The 20,815-nt window shown below is 45.4% G+C and overlaps 2 protein-coding genes across 2 annotated transcripts; one reads left to right on the top strand and one right to left on the bottom strand.

Annotated features, from left to right (window-relative positions):
* On the bottom strand, positions 1-15,441 carry cfap221 (cilia and flagella associated protein 221). Its single transcript, XM_047030885.1, has 24 exons — positions 15,408-15,441; positions 14,625-14,795; positions 14,348-14,448; positions 14,064-14,150; positions 13,872-13,967; positions 13,529-13,629; positions 12,635-12,738; positions 11,759-11,918; positions 10,009-10,138; positions 9,262-9,388; positions 8,886-8,994; positions 8,450-8,537; positions 7,831-7,920; positions 7,490-7,594; positions 6,515-6,602; positions 5,987-6,081; positions 5,780-5,860; positions 4,316-4,423; positions 3,670-3,810; positions 3,299-3,457; positions 3,075-3,172; positions 1,966-2,064; positions 1,633-1,749; positions 1-1,073 (listed from the first exon to the last, which is right to left on the bottom strand). Exons 2-24 carry the CDS (start codon positions 14,746-14,748, stop codon positions 938-940), a joined length of 2,544 nt encoding a protein of 847 aa, XP_046886841.1. The 5' UTR covers positions 14,749-14,795; positions 15,408-15,441; the 3' UTR covers positions 1-937.
* Positions 11,563-20,719, top strand: LOC124474581 (vasoactive intestinal polypeptide receptor). Its single transcript, XM_047030882.1, has 16 exons — positions 11,563-11,842; positions 11,998-12,033; positions 12,589-12,884; positions 15,448-15,546; positions 15,928-16,027; positions 16,159-16,260; positions 16,791-16,897; positions 17,050-17,159; positions 17,306-17,438; positions 17,518-17,671; positions 17,875-17,935; positions 18,022-18,091; positions 18,565-18,656; positions 18,884-19,022; positions 19,972-20,013; positions 20,200-20,719. The coding sequence occupies exons 4-16, from the start codon at positions 15,511-15,513 to the stop codon at positions 20,350-20,352; spliced, it is 1,299 nt and encodes a 432-aa protein (XP_046886838.1). The 5' UTR covers positions 11,563-11,842; positions 11,998-12,033; positions 12,589-12,884; positions 15,448-15,510; the 3' UTR covers positions 20,353-20,719.
* The last annotated feature ends 96 nt before the right edge of the window (positions 20,720-20,815 follow it).

Below are 20,815 nucleotides of genomic sequence, written 5' to 3'. Positions count from 1 at the left end.
CCCAAATCATTTAAAAGTGTATACCGTGTACTTAGCTGTCTATAAACGTTGATGGACAGAGATGATTCACAAAGGATGACTGTAAAGTAATCATCATCTTTATCAGACATATGAGATGATATAAGGCACAGATTAAATCGTTATCGGTTTTGCCGAGATGAGTGACTATGATGACTCATAAAGTCATAAACAGGTTAAACAGTGTCACAAAAGGAAAAGGCTGGTGGTGCAAGCAATTGCTGTGAGAGTTGAACTGTGTCATATATTGTGTTAAGATTACCATCCATCAACATCTAACATGAGTAAGTGAACCCAGTTCAAACCAAAACCTGGCCTGTGACCATGGTATACTGTCACATCCAATGTGTTATTACATCCTGATAAGAACACAAACAATGCAATCTGAGGAAATGCAGTTCATTTAGTCATAACAGTCATCCAATCAAAAAGTAAATGTACTGTAAGTTTTCAAATGTGTCTGATTGTAGTATTTCTATTGCATTGTGGGAAACAGTGTTTTGGGGGCTTTATAATCCCCCCCTGCTTAGACTCCCGAAGCAGCAGCAGAGACGAGAGAAGATGAGATGAGACATGAGTTGTATAACAATGTGTCCACTTAGCAGCCACTTTAACCCAAAGCTACATAAAGAGGGGGATTTTAACCTGTGACCACTGCAGTCAAACGCTCTAACCACTAAGCTCCACCCAAATGAACAGGTGTAGGGCCAGAAGGACAGAAACTATGATAGGAACAATCCTTCTTCATATCCTATACGAAAACAGATATATCAAATCAAATCTGAACAAGACAGAAGAGAGATGGAGCTGGTTTAAAGCAGCATGGCTTTCAGTGTGTACTGTATCGTGGGTGAATCAATTAGAATCAAGCGTCAAACGTCATCAAAGTTTAATTCAGACAGTGTTTCATGATGCAGAGCTATTTCTTGCTTGGTGCAGTTGAGGGGCTGGCCCCAGCCACGGCCCAGAGCGTGTTGAGTCGAGCTGTCACCCTGGAGCCCAGCCTGTTGGTCTGACACCTCAGAGATACCTCCAGCTGCCGCTCTCGGAAGTCTCTGGGGAGGGGAACATCAAACACACACACACACACACATAGACACACACACATAGACACACACACACAGAGACACACACAGAGACGCACACAGAGACACACAGACACACGCACACACACACACACATATAGACACACAGACACACACAGGCATTACACCAAGGTAATCACCAGACCCAGCCAGACACCCAGACCCAGCCAGACACCCAGACCCAGCCAGACACCCAGACCCAGCCAGAAACTCAGACCCAGCCAGACACCCAGACCCAGCCAGACACCCAGACACCCAGACCCAGCCAGACACCCAGACCCAGCCAGACACCCAGACCCAGCCAGACACCCAGACACCCAGACCCACCCAGACCCACCCAGACCCACCCAGACCCACCCAGACACCCAGACCCACCCAGACCCAGCCAGACACCCAGACCCAGCCAGACACCCAGACCCAGCCAGACCCAGTCAGACATCCAGACCCACCCAGACCCAGCCAGACATCTAGACCCACCCAGACCCACCCAGACCCAGCCAGACCCACCCAGACAGACCCCCAGACCCACCTGGTGTCCTCCTGGTGGCTGTCCTTCTTGGTGTGTTTGGAGGGAGGACTCTCAGTCATGGGGAACACTGCTCGGACCATCTCCGGGGTCAGAGAGATCCCTGCTGCGCCCTCACACCTGGGGGACACGCACCACAGGGCCGGCCAGGGCCAGGGCCAGGGCCAGGGGCAGGACGACCACAGGGCTTTGTTTACTGACTGGCAGTTTGGCTAGGGGGTGGAGGGGGGGGGCGAAGGGCTGTTCTCCTGCTTCTCTAGGTGGACATGTGGGCTCTCATGCTCAAAGGGTTTCATGTCTGCAGGGATGAGTGTGTGTGTGTGTGTAGGTGCTTACGGTCCATCCAGCAGGTCCAGCCTGACGTCGTCAGGGAGGCCTCTGAGGGGCGGGCCTGGGGCCTGGGCAGGGAGGAGCTCGCTGCTGAAGGGGTCACACCTGGACCATCACACACACCATGGGGACCACAAGCAAGGTCATCTGTACTGTTTATATGTCATGTCATGTTTTACACTGCAGAAATACAGTATGCACACATTCGTATGTGTGTCAGTGGGTGCATGTGTGTGTTTACTGTCGGGCGTAACCAGTATTTATGCGTGTGTAGACACACACACACACACATACACACACAGGTCAGTTAGGAACTAAATGCTCACAATCGCAGCCTAAAATTAGTCACGTAACATCTTATCTGGTGAAAAAAACCCAAGCGAGGATCTTAAATAAGAGGAGTGATCACCTTTGGCAGGCATGATCAAAATACCACCAGCAGACGAGCAGATATGATTTGAGAGAGTGTCCGGCTCCTGGCTACCATTCATCCAGCGTATGAACACAGCCCTTCCCAGAGTGTGGATCGCAGGACCTGGGAGGCTATAGCCGGGCAGTATATCTTCACTATACACACTGCAATTCACTCAGGGCTTGTTTGGAACAGACACGGGCTGTGTGAACCCGTGGTGACCCCTGGCTCGCACATCCGTAGGCCGAGGTACAGGGAACAGACCCGCTCCTCCAGAGACGGAACATCCATCTTTGAGTTTCCATTGGGGAGAGGGACACTGGCACTGAGGGTGTGTCTGGTGTGTGTGTGTGTCTGGTGAGTGTTGCGTGTGTCTGGTGTGTGTGTGTGTGTGTGTCTGGTGTGTGTTGTGTGTGTCTGGTGTGTGTCTGGTGTGTGTTGTGTGTGTCTGGTGTGTGTGTGTGTCTGGTGTGTGTCTGGTGTGTGTTGTGTGTGTCTGGTGTGTGTGTGTGTCTGGTGAGTGTTGCGTGTGTCTGGTGTGTGTGTGTGTGTGTCTGGTGTGTGTTGTGTGTGTCTGGTGTGTGTCTGGTGTGTGTTGTGTGTGTCTGGTGTGTGTGTGTGTCTGGTGTGTGTGAGTCTGGTGTGTGTTGTGTGAACCTGGAGTGTGTGTATCAGTGGGAGTGTAGCAGTGTACAGGTTATACCTGCGCGGGACCCAGTAGTTGGTGAGAGTAGGGTGGTTGAAAGAGGCCAGGGCAGCTGAGGGGAACTCCTTCCAGGTCATGACCCCGGGGATCACATCCTGTGTGTGAACACAACCAGCTTAGGATCACAGGACCAGCCGATCCGGTTCTAAGGAACATTTCATTTTCAAGTCTACAAAGCAAAAAGGTCTGTTTCTGCCGGTGTTTTCCAGAATAGGTCTCACCGTTCTGTCTAGAAACTTCTTCTGGGTCTTGGGGGTGTGTACGCCCGCCACCTGGCTCTTCCGCACCGTGTACCTGGGCAGCGGGCACAGGTGGAACTCCGGGTCACACTCCAGGTAGCGAGGGGTCATCTTGAAGGCATGCAGTCCAGGAGCTGGGTTCTGCACAACAGAAACGCCCAACATCTCAAGAGCCCCGCCAGGGAAAAGTGTGTCAAGGGAAGAACCCATCAATCACGGCATTGATTCCTCGCTGTTATGATCCTGCATAGGGCTTCTACATTATTCATGGGTAAAACCAGTGAATCTGTTCTACAGGAGAGCAAAGCGTCCTGGAAAACCCTACAAGCAGACGGGTGTGTTGGCGGGCTTACAAAGATCCGTAGGGGGTGTGAGTAGGAGGGGTCGACGAGGGCCTGGGGGGCTGTGAAGGTCAGGCCGTGGGCATCCTGACACGCCGCTGTCTCGTCCAGCTCTGCGGAGGGGGGGGGCAACACGGCGGGAAGCAGCTCGTCCTGCAGAGGAGACAGGGAGGTCAGCGAGGACGCAGTGGACAACACAGAGCAGCCACTGGACACTCTGAGAGCAGACTGCCGCACCGCACGGCCCTAGTCAGCAGATGAACCCACTGTGCGTGGTAAAAAACAAACAATGTTGTTAAACGTGCCACCCCACAGTAACTACTGGAACCCCTCTGGCCACCCCTTATGAATAATGACCTGGTTACATAACTGCTCCTTGTCTGCGGCTGGGAGACAGGCAGAGACTGTGGAGAGATGAGGGGAGATGTGAGACCGCCCTGGCTGAGATGTGTTTATCTAATGGGATCTAACTGGCGGGCGTTGACCTCTGAGGAGAGCTGAGTGATGTAACAGACATCAACCGTGGGAAAATCATAAAATCAGATCCATCCCATAAACACCAAGGTCATCCCTCTGGATTCCTATGTTGCTACAGGTCGCCGTGGTTACCTCTTGTTTCCTCTTTCTAGTAACCAGGCCTCGGAGGGCTGTTCCTCACCTCAGCTCCGGTGCGTAGCGTCCCGGGGAAGTCCGGGGGCATGTGATTGGCTGCTGCCTCTAAAGGACACACTGGCTGGTAGCCCATGAGTTTGTAGTGTTGGGGAACCTAGGAGAGCGACACAGTTAACCTGGGTCACCTGTAGATCAGGGCCACGTTCCAGACTGCTAATGTTAAAACTTTCACATTTACATTTACATTTACATTTATTCATTTAGCAGACGCTTTTATCCAAAGCGACTTCCAAGAGAGAGCTTTACAAAGTGCATAGGTCACTGATAATAACAACAAGATAGCCCCACAGCATTGCGGGTAGTCAAAAACAAGAAGTACATATTGTGAACAACCAAAAAATAGTGCTAAAGGGAAGAAAACATAAGCGCATGTAGTTAAACAAGTTAAATTACACAACATTAATCTCTAAGTGCAGGTGTACCTGTAGAAAAGCAATAAAAATAGGATTAACTAAAATAGAATACAACAGTTTAAACCAGCTACCACTAACCAACAAGAGCAACAGTCTAAGCAAGAGTCATTGTGATCCTTGAGGAGACTAGCGTTCAGCAAACCATTCCAAGTACCATTGTACTCCCGGAACAAGTGCGTCTTGAGCCTTCTCTTGAAGGTGGAGAGACAGTCCGTGTCTCTGATGGAGGTGGGGAGTTGATTCCACCACTGGGGGGAATCAACTGGGGGGGAATTCACAGAAATGGCCCAGGAAAATGATAAGATATCGATTGAAAAGCATTCAATACAGAAACAAAACAAAACACATTTACATTGTTGAATTGAATAATGTTATCAACCCGATTCCTGTCATGTAAGATAAATAAGGGGGTGTATCTCGAGGTCTGCCTAGAGCGGACATGGTGGTCTGCCTAGAGGGGACATGGTGGTCTACCTAGAGCGGACATGGTGGTCTGCCTAGAGCAGACATGGTGGTCTACCTAGAGCGGACATGGTGGTCTGCCTAGAGCAGACATGGTGGTCTGCCTAGAGCGGACATGGTGGTCTGCCTAGAGGGGACATGGTGGTCTGCCTAGAGCAGACATGGTGGTCTACCTAGAGCGGACATGGTGGTCTGCCTAGAGCAGACATGGTGGTCTACCTAGAGCGGACATGGTGGTCTACCTAGAGGGGACATGGTGGTCTGCCTAGAGGGGACATGGTGGTCTACCTAGAGCAGAGATGGTGGTGTACCTAGAGCAGACATGGTGGTGTACCTAGAACAGAGATGGTGGTGTACCTAGAGCAGACATGGTGGTGTACCTAGAGCAGAGATGGTGGTGTACCTAGAGCAGACATGGTGGTGTACCTAGAGCAGAGATGGTGGTCTACCTAGAGCAGAGATGGTGGTGTACCTAGAGCAGACATGGTGGTCTACCAAGAGCAGACATGGTGGTCTGCCTAGAGGGGACATGGAGTCTATCTAGACGTCTACCTTGAGGGGACATGGTGGTCTACCTTGAGGCTGAAGAACGGAGCATGAGCCTGGATCGTCACGTCGATGGGCGTCACAGGAACTACGCCCAGAGCGCTTGGAGCCTGAAGACAGGAGCGGAGACGTGCAAAGTTACCACATGTCAGCCACCAGGCACGGTGAACAGTAATAATATCTCAGTTCTAATGAGACACAGTGCAAGGCAGCAACAAACCAGATAGCCCACTCACAAGCTCATGTGCCAGGTATGGAGTGTTGAAGATGGGGAAGGAGAAGGGACGCACACTGCCTGAAGCACACTGAGGACCAAGACTCTCCTCCTCCACTGGAACACATGTGGTGGGGAGAGGGAAGTGGGGTGTTAAGGGGTGGGGAGTTAAGAGGTGTGGGGTTAAGGGGTGGGGTGTTAAGAGGTGGGGGGTTAAGAGGTGGGGAGTTAGAGGTGGGGTGTTAAGAGGTGGGGGGTTAAGAGGTGGGGTGTTAAGAGGTGGGGTGTTAAGAGGTGGGGGGTTAAGAGGTGGGGTGTTAAGAGGTGGGGTGTTAAGAGGTGGGGTGTTAAGAGGTGAGGGGTTAAGAGGTGGGGAGTTAGAGGTGGGGTGTTAGGGTGGAGTGTTAGGTGTGGTATTAGAGGTGGGGTGTTAAGGGGTGGTGTTAAAGGTGTGGTGTTAGGGTGTGGGGAGTTAGAGGTGGGGTGTTAGGGTGGAGTGAGGGTGGAGTGACGGTGGAGTGAGGGTGGAGTGACGGTGCAGTGAGGGTACCTCTCTCTGCTGTGGACTGAGTCTTCATGCTGAGGATCAGCCTCCTCAGACAAGCTAATCTGCTCTTCATGCGGCACCCAATCACAACCTAGAAACCATTGAATCACACGCATGCACACACACGCACACAAACACTTGATGTTCAGAAACACATGAACATCTGATCGGCATCATGTCTAAGAGAGACCTCAGGGGTTCCTCCCCATGTTCCTCCTGCTTTGTGTTTCCACAAGGAAAGAGATGTCTTAGGTTTTTGCTTTTCTTGTTTGATCCTCTGATGTATTTCTGTCTCCGATCGATTATTGATCTTTTTCGTCTCTTTTATTTTTTCATCTGTCTGTCTCACTAAGCAGTCAAATTAAGAAGGAGATTATCTCGAACGGAAAAGAACCCGACAAACAATCCAGAAATCTGCGTCAAACATCTGAATAATATGTTTCAGGATAATCAGAATTAGAAGATGAATTGTTGCATAAGGGGTTCATGAGAAAACAAACGCACACATATTTTTTCAGAATATTGTATTGACGTATTGACACATCTATTATTGTATTGAGCATTGTGTAAAAAGGGAAAAATGTGCAAACAGTAAACTGGGAAGAAGGTCCGTGACAAATAGATAACCACTGAAGGTAAACAGACATGTTGACTTGATTGTTTGTGTTTTGCTGTGGAACGCCGACACTAAAACAACTTAGGACGAGTGCTGTGAACTGTGGTTTTCAAGGGAAACCTGTATGTTCAATAGGACTGAGAGAAGCTGGCCAATGGAGGGACAGGAGTGTGAGAAGACAGCCAATGGAGGGACAGGAGTGAGAGGAGCCAGCCAATGGAGGGACAGGAGTGAGAGAAGCCAGCCAATGGAGGGACAGGAGTGAGAGGAGCAAGCCAATGGAGGGACAGGAGTGAGAGAAGCCAGCCAATGGAGGGACAGGAGTGAGAGAAGCCAGCCAATAGAGTATGAGGGTGGAGTACCTTGCGGGCCACCTGCTGGAAGAGACGCAGAGCCTTGAGTCTGACCTCCAGCGGAGCGCTAGAGTCGACTCCCACGTTTAGCAAGCTGGCTGGTGCCTGTGGAATCTACACACACATAACACACACACACAAAACACACATGAAACAACTGACTGTCAAAATATAGAAACTAGATAGATCTACAGGTAAAGAATTGAATTGATGTTTATTGGCCATGAAAGTTTGCACAGACACGGAATTTGATTTGGCAGGAGAGCCTACCTGAAGATGACCAGGGCACAATTTACAAACACATTTCAGATAGTACCAGCAGTTTATGTGTGAAGCTTTTGGAAGCACACCTGTCCTACGTTGCGTACGACCCTCCTCACTGAGAGCTGGAGCAGGCCACTGGCACAGTCCCCCTCCCTCCTCCCCACTCCCTGACTGGCCTGAAACAGACACAAGCAGACATGGAACTAGGACATGGGCAGAAAGCAGAGGGATTTAAACCACATTAGAGTCACGAGGAGAGTCTGAGAGAGTAGGCGCCCAGGCTCAGGCCAAAACAGAAGATTCCAAGACGGGATGCATGAAAGGAGTTTATGTCATAAATAAATAACCAAGTGCTTCTCCTCTCATGAAAACAAGAAAATTCCCATAAAGTATAAAGTAGGTAAATGTAGCCTTGTAAACACGAGGAGGAGAGAGGGGGAGAGGAAGTGCTGTTAAGTGTCCCCGAACGTCCTGCCAACTGTTCTGCTTTTCAAGAAGGCTAGAGACAAACACAGACAGAGCTCGGACATATTTTCTGAAAAGGGCCACCGCTGAATTTGAACATATCCCTCCGAACTTCTACCATGAGACGTTTTAATTAAACTTTTCATTTTCGCACCAATTGATATTTGTACTATATATTAAATATAATTGAAGTAGTAGAAATGTAAATCTCAATAGTTATCTTCATCATCTTCATCTTACCATATACTCATCATCTGCCATTTCCCTCTCCTCCAGAATCTGCATCCTGCTCTTAGCTGTTACGGGCTCCTTCCCACGGTGAACTTGCCTTTATCAAAAACAGGCATCGTGGACTGTAACTTTTACACACTACACTGTTTGACAACATTAAACTTTGATTGACATATAACAAGTTATCTGAACACGTCAAACACAAGCTCGCAGGAGCGCAGGCAGACAGGCAAGCAGACAGGCAGACAGACAGACAGACAGACAGACAGACAGACAGACAGACAGGCAGACAGACAGACAGACAGACAGACAGACAGACAGACAGACAGACAGACAGACAGACAGACAGACAGGCAGACAGGCAGGCAGGCAGGCAGGCAGGCAGGCACGCAGACAGGCAGACAGGCAGACAGGCAGGCAGGCAGGCAGATTCATACACACACACCATCGGAGGTGATTAGACTTCTCTTCCTGGATGTCTTGTTGAATCTTGTTCTTAAAGAAGACAGCCTTCATCTGTCTGGTCACGACGCTCAGTTTGTTCTGGGACATGGCTTAACATCAAAACAAAACCCAATTCCAGTTTCAACAACAGACATAACACTTACAAACATGAACATGGACATGATAAACAGGAGTGCTTAACAATAATCACCATAGTGACCAACTGGGATGTAGTGTTCTTTTTGGCATTTGTTGGGGCAGTGTGAAAATGAAAGTTACATTTCCAAACATTCTAAACCCAACCGCCAGCGGTGGAATGTTTGGTGTTTGCTGGACAATGTTGGGGCAGTGTGAACCGGCCTTAACAGCCCCCATACCATCTCTCAGGTCTTTAATGCTCATTTGGTCCATCTTTTTCTGAAGCAGTTTAGATACTCCTGTGTGAGTGGTCAGATCTGGGATCTTCTGCAGGCACAGCTGGGCATCGCTCTGCTCCGTCACAGCCTGCAGCCACCAACACAGAGAACACACACTGTAGTCACCAACACAGAGAACACACACACTGTAGTCACCAACACAGAGAACACACACACTGTAGTCACCAACACAGAGAACACACACACTGTAGTCACCAACACAGAGAACACACACACTGTAGTCACCAACACAGAGAACACACACACTGTAGTCACCAACACAGAGAACACACACACTGTAGTCACCAACATAGACAACACACACACTGCAGCCAAGCTCCAAAATAATGAAGTAGGATCTGTGTGCCCTTGAGGTATTTATAAATCCTTTTTGCAAAGTCTTTCATGGGTGTGTGTTTTATGCTGTTTGTGAACCCCTAACCTAAGACAGTTTTCTATCATTATGTGAGATCACTATCATTTCACTATCATTGCTTTTCTTGAATTGAGTGAATACAGCAAGGGGCAGTCTACTTAGAGGAGGACTGCATGCGTTGGCTTTTGAATGTTTTAATGCTGTACTGTTTAATAGTTATACATTTTATACCCGCTGTTGATATCTTGGCCAGGTATTTCTTAAAAAATGTATTTATCTCATCGACAGGTTCCACAAAGTTCAACAAAAAAAAAGAAAGAAAAGTTGCATACCTTTGGCTTTTCAGGAGTGCGTATTGACCTGAGCTTGAGCTGGGTCATGGTCGGAGGTCTTTTGGGAGGGCTAGGAGGGTGTCTCCCTCTGTCAGCTGACTCCCCCTGTCCCTCACCCCTCTCCTTGTGACTGCAGCAGAAACATGCACACAAACAGCTAAATGCACATTCCTACTACCCACACTAGCTCATCAATATGTAACTGAAGTACAGTAATAACTTACTGGGGCTTTTCCTCTACACACAACAGCACTGTCCTAAGAGGCTCAAGTTGCTTTTATCACATCATATTTTGAGGCTGAAGCGGAGAAAATAGCAGGTATCAATGGCTGTTGTAATTTGAGTCTGGGGGAAATCAAACATGGAATGATTGGGTCCGATACACATCCATTGAAGGATTATCAGTGTCAGTATCAGATCTGGCCTCAGCCTGTTGGCCTCATGAATGATTAACTTCCCAGGGAGATAGCGCAGCACAGCCAGACACCTCCACCCTCTCTGATGGATTACACCTGCTTTCTCATGGGAACCAAATAAAAGACTCAAAAAAAACAAAAAAAAACAAGAACAATCTTCTTATCAGCAGTTTATAGAAGCGTGATGGTAATACAGAGTATCAAGTAGGAGCGGGTACCAGGGAGAGGGTTTGATTGACCTAGTCTTGGATTTAAAAACCCAAGTAAGTCTGTCTGTTAGTTCTCGATGTATCTCAGCTCTGACACGTTTTGGGGTATGTGCCCCGTAGCCCCAAGCATAACAACAGTCCAGTTAAATACAATAAAATAAGCTGAATACGTTTTCATTGTATATATCATGGTTTTACACAGCTGAAAATGTACTTAAAACGAACGGATTTTGTATATTCGCTAGTGCTGTCAAACGATTAAAATATTTAATCGCGATTAATCGCATTAATGTCACAGTTAACTCGCGATTAATCACAATTAATCGCACATTTCTATTTCTATCTATTCTAAATGTCCCTTGATTTCTTTTTGTCCCATTCTTTTTTCAAATTTTAATGCTCTTATCAACATGGAAAAGTGGTTCGGATTGCTTCGTGCAAATATTTTTTGTTATTGAAAACAACATTGCAATCGCCTGGCTTTGACGAGGGGGCGGAGAATTTGCATCATCTGTGTGCTTGGCCATCAAGTGGTATTTCAGACGTGCTGCAATGATAGCTCATTTTACAACGACAAAACACACAGATCACTTGGTCTTGTCAATGGAACCATTTGGCAACTTTTTAAAAGTAAACTTTCCATTCAGAATCTTATTGGCATCCATTTCGGCGTCTCGCGCTCGCCATCCACTCAAAACGTAAAGTTAACCTACTACCAGAGAATGTCTCATATCCGTAAACGGGCTCTGCTACTACGCTTTAGCCGGATCGCAAGCCAAACAAGTGTGTGGCGTGCCTGTTGTTTTGTTTCCGGTCTAGCTAGATCCGGTGTGGTGTTGTAGTTTTTCTAACTTCGGTAGTTGTTGCAACAGCATGTCAAAAAAAACTACAAAGTTTGCTAGGCCAAAAAGAGCGTTAATCGCGCGATAAAAAATTGACGCCGTTAATAACGCGTTAAACTGACAGCACTAATATTCACATATACTTATATTGTTGAAAACTTTAATATACGGTATGTAAGTTGAACTTCTACTTTGAGGGGATGCTTTTAAGTTATAATCTTTTTATGCGCATGGGGCTGTTGAGAAGGATGCGGGGTGTTTGTTGGTGGAGCTAGCTGTTCACCTGATGGCCAGGCGCGGTGTGGAGCCTCCACTGACGGTGCAGACGCAGGGCTTGGAGTTGAACTGGGAGAGCACCACCTGGAAGGTGAGCTGAGAGGTACCGTACTGAAACGGACTGAACGCCACAGTCAGGTCCACCTTCCCATTGGCAGGAATCAACCCTGGAATCAGACAGCGCCCGCGAACGGGATGCTTTTGATAAATAAATGTACGTTTAATGTAGGTAAATTATTTCTGCAGGGTTGATGACGAGGATAAATGACCATGCCAATTACGGTGAGAAGGATATTGATGATTATAATGATGATGATAGTGTTAAAAAGGATGATGATGATGATGATGAAGAAGTCATTGATGATGCAGCAATGTCAGGTCTAATGGAGAACCCTAATCACCCAGTGGAAAAATTGACTGCACTAGTGTTGTCATTCAGAGAAACACTTCGACTATGTCCAGGAGTCTAGTATCCCTGCCTGGCAAGCGTCACAGTCGATGCCAGACACAAAATAGGGCAGTTCTGTTGCAGAACGCTCTGTGTCCTTGCCTGCTTCCTGTCGTCTTGGCAGCTACACAATCTGAACATGTCCTCAGTGGAAAAACTCTGTCCAAACACAAGCAAGGATGATGAAGAGGGGGTGGGGGGTATAGCAGGTAATGAGACAAAATCTGAAGGGCTGGTTATAGGTGCAGACTGAGGCAGGGACATACGTTTGCTTTCAAATGTGGGTAGGACAACTGAGGATGAGGCCGTCAAATATCATTTTCTTAATAAAAAGTGTGTGTGTGTGTGTGTGTGTGGGGGGGGGGGGGGGGGGGGGGGGGGGATGGGAGGAATCTGCGGCCCTGGAGTGATGTGTCCTCCTGCAGTAGGAGTTACCTGTGAGAGGGTCGACAGAGAAGGCCTTGTGCGACTGGAGGACGAACACCTGGAATTCAAAGTCTACAGGGCAGCTGCAGCTCAGCGGAATGACGTGACAGATTCTGAAAAGTGAAATCAAACACAAACGACATGGGGAACAACACAAGACCAGCTGTGCGCCCCCACGATGATGCACACCAGCGCCCTGTACGCAACGCACCACAAAGCTGACCAAACATGAGGTGATCCGAGTCCAACAGTCTCTACAGTGAGTATGCCCTCAATCAGCATGGACTGCATAAATCAAAACCAAACACACATTTATGACGCGTTACATGAGCGTGATAATAAGATCAGTGTTTACTCTTTACAACAATCCCTGTGGTTATCACGTCTCCTGTTTGCTCCCCCAGGTCTAACCAGATAGTAGGACAGTGACACAAAGCCAGTGAGCTATGGTGTTGAGCCTAGATGACACACTGCAGGCAGGCCTGCCAGGGCGACAGACTCGAGAGCAGAGACGTGATCTCTAGAGATGAGAATGACTGAGCCAAGATGAGAGATTGGCTCAAAGGCTCTCTACTGTACTATACGAATACAGTTAATCACTCAACATGATCGATACTAGAATCTACTGCGTGTCGGGGTCAGTATGGTGTGAATTGAGTTCAGTTGATATTTAAACTGAAATTACATTTTAATTATTGACGCGGGGCAAAGGCTTGAATTAAAAAAAGGCTTTCGAATCGATTCATTTATTGAAAAAGTCGAGTCAGAGGAGTTTTGGTTTTTAACGTCCTTAACAGACAGAATGGAAATGAATCCCTGCTGACCCTCACACTAAGGAAGCAGTCCAGACTTCAGAGTGTGAGTACATGTATCAAACAGGTCCGACATGTTCTGTTACGTCACCTCTCTCCCAGGGGAACAGCAGGGAGGCTGATGTGGGGGGGTATATGTAGGTCATCAATTACGGGGTAAGCATGAACTGGAATGACAAGATTGTCTTCTTCCTACAAGGAGAGGAACATAGCATGAGATAAAGCTTCCTGTGTCTATCACTCGGTAGGATCATGACGTGAACAGTCAATCCTCAAAGCCACCATGGACAGAAACATTTATTATAAACGTGACGTATAGGATAAACACCGGATATCCCTCTTGAAAACTCCAGCTGGGAAGATCACATGAACTAGCAGACAAGACGGTATGCACCCATGTTAACCAAGCATTGGTAAAAGAGATGTTCTCCTACCTTACAGTGAACTTGAATGCAGTCATAAAAATACCGCCATTCGTCAGGACAAAATTGCACTTTCAAAGTGTAGGAGAGTCCTGGGACTAGTCGGTACTAGGCAAAATTAGAGTGAAGGGGATTCATCAACATCAAAATCCACACTAATCAAAAGAAAATGTGAAATTAATGATAGCAATCAGCCCAAAATACCTTTTTGGAATATGTTGTTTGAAAGTACTTGGTTTGTGTAGAAAGAATATGAATATTTATCACTTCAGAGGAGATGTTGATTAATTTCTGAGGGAGAGGGGGAGATGAGGATAGAGACACAATTTCATAACCATAGATCATACAGTTGGGGAAAAACATCCAAAGCAATTGCAGAATCATGCACGCATCCATTTTCAAGTAATCAATCTTCAATCCGTAGCATGTCCTCATCTCCCCTTCTGCCATTCAGTGGATGGTCGGATAAATCTCATTGTTTCACTAACCAAGATCTTGCAGTAATCCTTCCCCAATTCAAAACCACTGAAGTGAAGCTCTGAGGGTTCTGCATGGATTACACTGTTGCTCTTTAACTTGGTGCAGATTTCTGAAATATCAGAAGAGATGATTAAAGGAATTTCACATGTAGGCCTATATGTGACTATTTCTGTTTGACATGACACGAGAGAAAATCCTTGTACAAGGTCTGCCATAGAGGTCAATAGTTGTTCAGTGTACTGATGAGGCTATTGTGGGTTGGGAAAAAAGATATATTGGTCCTACTGGTTTCTAGAAGGTGATTGGGAACATCAGCTATTTTTCTGGTCTTCTCCACTAGTTGTCCCAATGGGAGAAGGATCTTCTTGCTGAATGTTTCTGTAAAGGTCTCTGGTGCCGCTTGTGCCATCTTGAAACGAGCCTACATTACTGCCTTTATTATGATGAAAAACAGGGCTGTGGAGTTTAAAATAAACGAATTGTCATTAGGTAGACAGATGAATAACAATGTCACGAGGCAGCTAACATACCGTTACCTCAGAAGGTACTATGAGCCTGAATTAGGAATACGATTTATAAATAGTTACAGTAGGCTTCCAACTACTAGTATTATTGCTACGGGTGATTATCTCGGTAGTATCTTAACTGCCAAAATTATGAAAATTAATTTCCCAATCAATATTGGATGTTTAAACCGGAATGTTTTTTATCTAGTCTGGTCTGGGTGTGTACACAGTGTTATCTACATATTAAAGTACAATGCAGTGACATAACGTTTTTCATTTGTATTACAGTACTGTAGCTAGCTAACCTAGCTAGCTCTACAGCTCAAATTGGCTTGGTACAGTACAGTAGTCTAGCTACATAAAAACATAGCGTTAGCTATAACTAGAGATAGCTAGTCTAAATATAACGTTAGCATGGCATGTTCTTTTTTAACTTGACAACCACGAATTTGTTGTATACAGATTTGATAGTACACATAAAATGCAAGTTTGTATCACTTTAAGTTACAGTACTAGCTGATAAGCAAGTCGAAGTGGGCTTTAAGTCTACGTTAGCACGTACCTGTAGTTTCATTCATGTTCAAACATTCTCGTTGCCACAGTGACGCTTCCGCGGGGACCAGAGCGGGACAAGCAAGGGGCGGGAGAAGATCAGGGGGGCGGAGATGGAGAAGGAGATATCCTTCGCGTACATTACTAAAGTGCACTCACATTCCTCGTTGTGACTTTCAGTGTTTACAAATTCTAGTTCTGTACCCTGGATTACTCATTTTGCCGTCCTGTATAACTTCAATTCAATCAGGGAATACTTTATTTTCCCGTTAGAGAGTAAATTCAGCATCCAGCGTCCTAATAGAATGGATTGTTTATCTGAATTGCCATTTACAAAAATACTTTATCTGTCAAGACTGTTAAAGTAACGACTGACAAAATGCAACACATTTTAATGTTTAACATACTTCTCTTTGTGATTTACGCACAGGTGAGCATGAAGCTGGATAGGTGTAGCCTATGTTATTGGGTTCTCTATGGATATTTTGTCACACAATGTTGGCTATGAACGTTTTTTCTGCCTACCTCAGATTAAAGGAGTTCTCCCCTGTGAGCCGTACTTAGTTTTTGTGAGGGAGGAGGAATTATGTATGAATAAACTGCAACTGAACCTCACATCCAAAGCACAAGGTGAGTTAAGGCGAAGCAGACTACTCTACAATAGATATTAGCTATAGGCATTTACATTTGAATTGTAATGCGATATCATATACAATATAGTCTATTTGATGTATAACCAAGCGTATGCGATCTCTTTGTAGACTGCATAGGCATGTGGGACCATGTGAATTGTTGGCCTGACGCATCTGTAGGAGAAACGGTGTCTCAGCCATGCCCGAGCTTTTTAAAATCTGCAGTAAAAGGTAAGGCGATCACGCACCCGTCTGTGAATAATAACAGGCGCAGGCCTACTGGAAGGCTAATGATCGGTCGACCCCATACATTGTTTTCGCGAGTTCAGCTACAATAAAATATTTGTCTTTCAGTATTAAAGTGTTTGTGTATTAGGGCGACGTGTTGTGGAAAGGAGGAGTTGTTTATTAGGCATGTAAAAAAGGTGAGATATGGAAGGGGAAAATGTGCTTAAATTGCCAAACACGAATCTGAATCTGAAGGCTTGCAAAAAATACAATTATATAGGCTTACATATAAAAATTCCAATTATTACATTATTATTAAAAAGAAAAAAAATATAGTACGATAAATAATATATTGTTTGTACTATAGACCTGTAGAATATATTATATGTACAACAACATGGAGTCATATCAAGCATTAAGTAACAATAATAAAAATGTATCATACACAGTTGCCACGGTTCATTGTTGATGGTTGAGCAGTTATTAGTTGAACTAACTAAATTACTCTGTGTCTGTGATGGTGGTTTTGCCAGGTAATGTCTATCGCAACTGCACTGACCACGGCTGGACTGACCCTTTCTCTCCCCTCGAGGAAACGTGTGATTACTCGTTTAACGACACACTCCATTTCTTTGAAGAGGTGGGTGTATTGCTTCCATACATTCAGAGTGTATCTTCCAAATCAACCCTTTCTGAAGGGGAATAAGTTAACTGTTTGTGCTATATGGGATACTATTTAAAAGGTTTTCTCCAAAGTATTTGGTAATTGATGCTGTTTTTTTCCTAATTCAGTCCACAGGCACCTACCGATATTTCTTCTATGTCAAGACCATATACACGATTGGCTATTCTCTCTCCCTTATTTCCCTCACCATCGCCATCTGCATCCTGTGTTTGTTTAGGTAACTGATCTAACTACGATCTTTGGGAAAAATACACTGGCACAATTTGTTTACAATGTGTATATCACGAAACCGATGACATTCTCCATCAACTTCCACATGTCAAGATCTAATACACACTCCCTGTCTACTTCCTGTCCATCCAGGAAGCTGCACTGCACCAGGAACTACATCCACATCCAGCTCTTCTTCTCCTTTATCCTACGAGCGGCCTTCATCTTCATTAGAGATGCTCATCTTTTCACCAATGAAGACCTCTACCACTGTGACTACTACCCAGTATGTCCCCCCCCCCTTAGTATTGATGCATAAATTAAGTGCTTTGCTATCCCTGACCATGAGCGCTTTGTGTTCCCAGGTAGCCTGCAAGGTTGTGCTGATGTTCTCTAACTACTGTATCCTAGCCAACTACAGCTGGCTCCTGGTCGAGGGGCACTATCTGTACACCTTGGTCAGCGACTCTCTGTTCTCCAAGAGCAAACATCTGTGGTGGCACACTGTCCTTGGCTGGGGTGAGTTGAAGCAATACACTCAGAAAGGAGAAGGGGCACCGGATGTTTGTGTCACAGCTCTTAACCAATCAGATAGTGTGGTCAGAGGTCAACCCATGAGCCATGTGACAGAGATGTTCCATTGGTTTCTCATCAGCCACCTTGAAATTAGAGAAAAGTGGTTGGTAAAGCTTTTTTTTTGTTTATTTGTTTTTATATTTCAGGGCTGCCCATGGTTGTCATCTCGTCCTGGGGCTTGGCCAAATACTTTTACGAGGATGAGGGGTATTATACCTGTTGACTTTCTGAATTGTAATGCATCACATTTCATAAGAAACACGACTGTTTACTCAGGTCTGTTGTTTTCTCAGCTGTTGGGAGACTCGCGGCCATGACTGGATCTGGTGGATCCTGAAAGTCCCAGTGCTGCTCTTCATAGTTGTAAGCAGGGCTATAAAGATTACTGACAAACCATACTCAATTGACTTATCGCTAAACCCCACCCCCCTTAGTTACTGTTGCTAACTCGGACAAGCTATCGCAGCTGACTAAATATCAAATATACCCCATTGCCCACCCTCTCATGATACCTCGTATCAGTGTTGCATCTACCCCCATGCAAATCGTTTGACCATTGTGTTTACACTTAAATTACAACAAACTCGATAAAACAAGAGAAGAATCCCTTTTCCTAATGCTACTCTATGGAGTTGTAAACTGAAGATGTCAGAGTGCAGCTGTTACTAAATTGCCATTGGCCCGTTTGCGTTCGAGGGGCGGGGCTTAGCGATAGGTCAATTACAAGTACTGTTGGTCACTGGTTAGAATACCCACTACTTTTAATACATGGCATTGTAGTTCAAACATTGTGATTAATTGAATTCCTCAATACCTTTTTTTCTTCTTCTTCTCAGACAAATTTGCTCTTTTTCCTGAGTATCATTCGTGTTCTGGTGGGGAAATTGAAAATGTCAGATGTTCATGGAAATGAAATTAACCAATGCAAGTATGTTGCAACTTTTAAATATGTTTTAGATATGTGCTGGGATGAGCACAATGGTCTTTCGTGCCCTAGCTAGCTTCAGTGTCTTTATTTAAACCAAGGAGACACTCTGTCAAACATGTAATACTGCACCAACAATGGTGTTTAGTGGGGTGAACGCCTTGATTTGTTTTGATTGTGTATACCCACTGTAATAGTTCAACAACATCTTCATACCCTTGTCATTTCAGGAGACTCATTAAGTCAACGTTTTTCCTGGTGGCTCTTTTTGGCTTGCAATATGTCCTCTTCGTCTTCGTACCAGTCCGCGTCAGCAACAGAATGTTCAAAATATGGAACTTCGCTGAGCTCGCCCTTGCCTCCATGCAGGTAAACACAGACATACACATATATATATATATATATATATATATATATATATATATATATATATTAGTGCTGTCAGTTTAACGCGTTATTAACGGCGTTAACGCAAACCCAAATTAACGGCGTCAATTTTTTTATCGCGCGATTAACGCTCTTTTTGGCCTAGCAAACTTTGTAGTTTTTTTTGACATGCTGTTGCAACAACTACCGAAGTTAGAAAAACTACAACACCACACCGGATCTAGCTAGACCGGAAACAAAACAACAGGCACGCCACACACTTGTTTGGCTTGCGATCCGGCTAAAGCGTAGTAGCAGAGCCCGTTTACGGATATGAGACATTCTCTGGTAGTAGGTTAACTTTCCGTTTTGAGTGGATGGCGAGCGCGAGACGCCGAAATGGATGCCAGTAAGATTCTGAATGGAAAGTTTACTTTTAAAAAGTTGCCAAATGGTTCCATTGACAAGACCAAAGTGATCTGTGTGTTTTGTCGTTGTAAAATGAGCTATCATTGCAGCACGTCCAGTCTGAAATACCACTTGATGGCCAAGCACACAGATGATGCAAATTCTCCGCCCCCTCGTCAAAGCCAGGCGATTGCAATGTTGTTTTCAATAACAAAAAATATTTGCACGAAGCAATCCGAACCACTTTTCCATGTTGATAAGAGCATTAAAATTTGAAAAAAGAATGGGACAAAAAGAAATCAAGGGACATTTAGAACAGATAGAAATAGAAATGTGCGATTAATTGTGATTAATAGCGAGTTAACTATGACATTAATACGATTAATCGCGATTAAATATTTTAATCGTTTGACAGCACTAATATATATAAAGTTTATAAAACATGTGAATTCATGAATGCCAATGTGTGGAAAATGTACATTCCCTCAGTGCTTCATGTGTGGAATATCAAATGATGTTTAAACTCCTGTCCCCCTTTCTGTAGGGGTTTGTTGTTGCTGTTCTCTACTGTTTTCTGAATGGCGAGGTAGGTGGTTTATATTTCAGACTAGAGTCAAGTGCTTTTAACACATAATACTACATATCACTAATGAATCATCATTGACATGCTGTACTTTTAATGCACTTTATGGATATCGCTTTGGATATAAGCATCTGCTAAAATGAATCAAATGTTGCATTGCTCTTCCTGTCACTTGTATCCCCTCTCCAGGTTCAGTTTGAGATCCAGAGGAGATGGCGCAGGTGGAGAATGAGACGCCATCTACACGGGGAGTCCAGACAGTACCATGGCTCGCTCAGCCAGAGTGGCTCTGCCTGCACCCAGGTCTCCTTGCTGGCCTGTGGCCCCACCCAGGTGGTGTGACCCCCTATGCAGCAACCTAATCACCCCAAAGTACCCTGAAGCACAACGCTTGCTCCTTCTATCTAGACTCCTTGCACTGCCTGTCCCCTTTACAAGTAGTTATTGTCTGGTTCTAGCTAATAACCCCCCAGAAACTGTGCACAGGACGGAATGCCAAAAATAGAATGCCAGAACTTTAGAAAACGGAGAACCTTCCCTTTTCATTCTGACCTCCTGGACTGCATGTGACATGCGTATGCTATGGTTGTCTGGGACCTCATTGTGATGCTGTTTTTGCCTCACGAATGCAAGCACCACTCCCTAAAGAATGTGACCAAGTTAGGGGGTTGGCTTGGAGGAGAATTGTTGGGGATTGTTTGGATTGTTCCAGGGCATTGTTATGGAAAGTGTAGGACATGAAATGGTCTAAATAGACACCAGATCCATATCCTGGAAAGAGATCCAGGAGCATGTCACAATGTAC

Source organism: Hypomesus transpacificus, chromosome 12 (assembly GCF_021917145.1).
Source record: "Hypomesus transpacificus isolate Combined female chromosome 12, fHypTra1, whole genome shotgun sequence".
In the NCBI taxonomy this organism is placed as follows: domain Eukaryota; kingdom Metazoa; phylum Chordata; class Actinopteri; order Osmeriformes; family Osmeridae; genus Hypomesus; species Hypomesus transpacificus.
This window is presented reverse-complemented; position numbering and strand designations above follow the sequence as displayed.

Excerpts from the sequence above, each read along its gene's own strand:
- cfap221 (XM_047030885.1), bottom strand. The coding sequence starts at position 14,748 with ATGGCACAAGCGGCACCAGAGACCTTTACAGAAACATTCAGCAAGAAG. Across the intron at positions 14,449-14,624 it reads CAATCACCTTCTAGAAACCA|AAATCTGCACCAAGTTAAAG; the intron begins GTAGGACCAATA and ends CTGATATTTCAG. Across the intron at positions 3,458-3,669 it reads CACACCCCCTACGGATCTTT|AACCCAGCTCCTGGACTGCA; the intron begins GTAAGCCCGCCA and ends TCTGTTGTGCAG.
- LOC124474581 (XM_047030882.1), top strand. The coding sequence starts at position 15,511 with ATGGAGAAGGAGATATCCTTCGCGTACATTACTAAA. Across the intron at positions 17,936-18,021 it reads TACTTTTACGAGGATGAGGG|CTGTTGGGAGACTCGCGGCC; the intron begins GTATTATACCTG and ends TTGTTTTCTCAG. Across the intron at positions 20,014-20,199 it reads ACTGTTTTCTGAATGGCGAG|GTTCAGTTTGAGATCCAGAG; the intron begins GTAGGTGGTTTA and ends TCCCCTCTCCAG.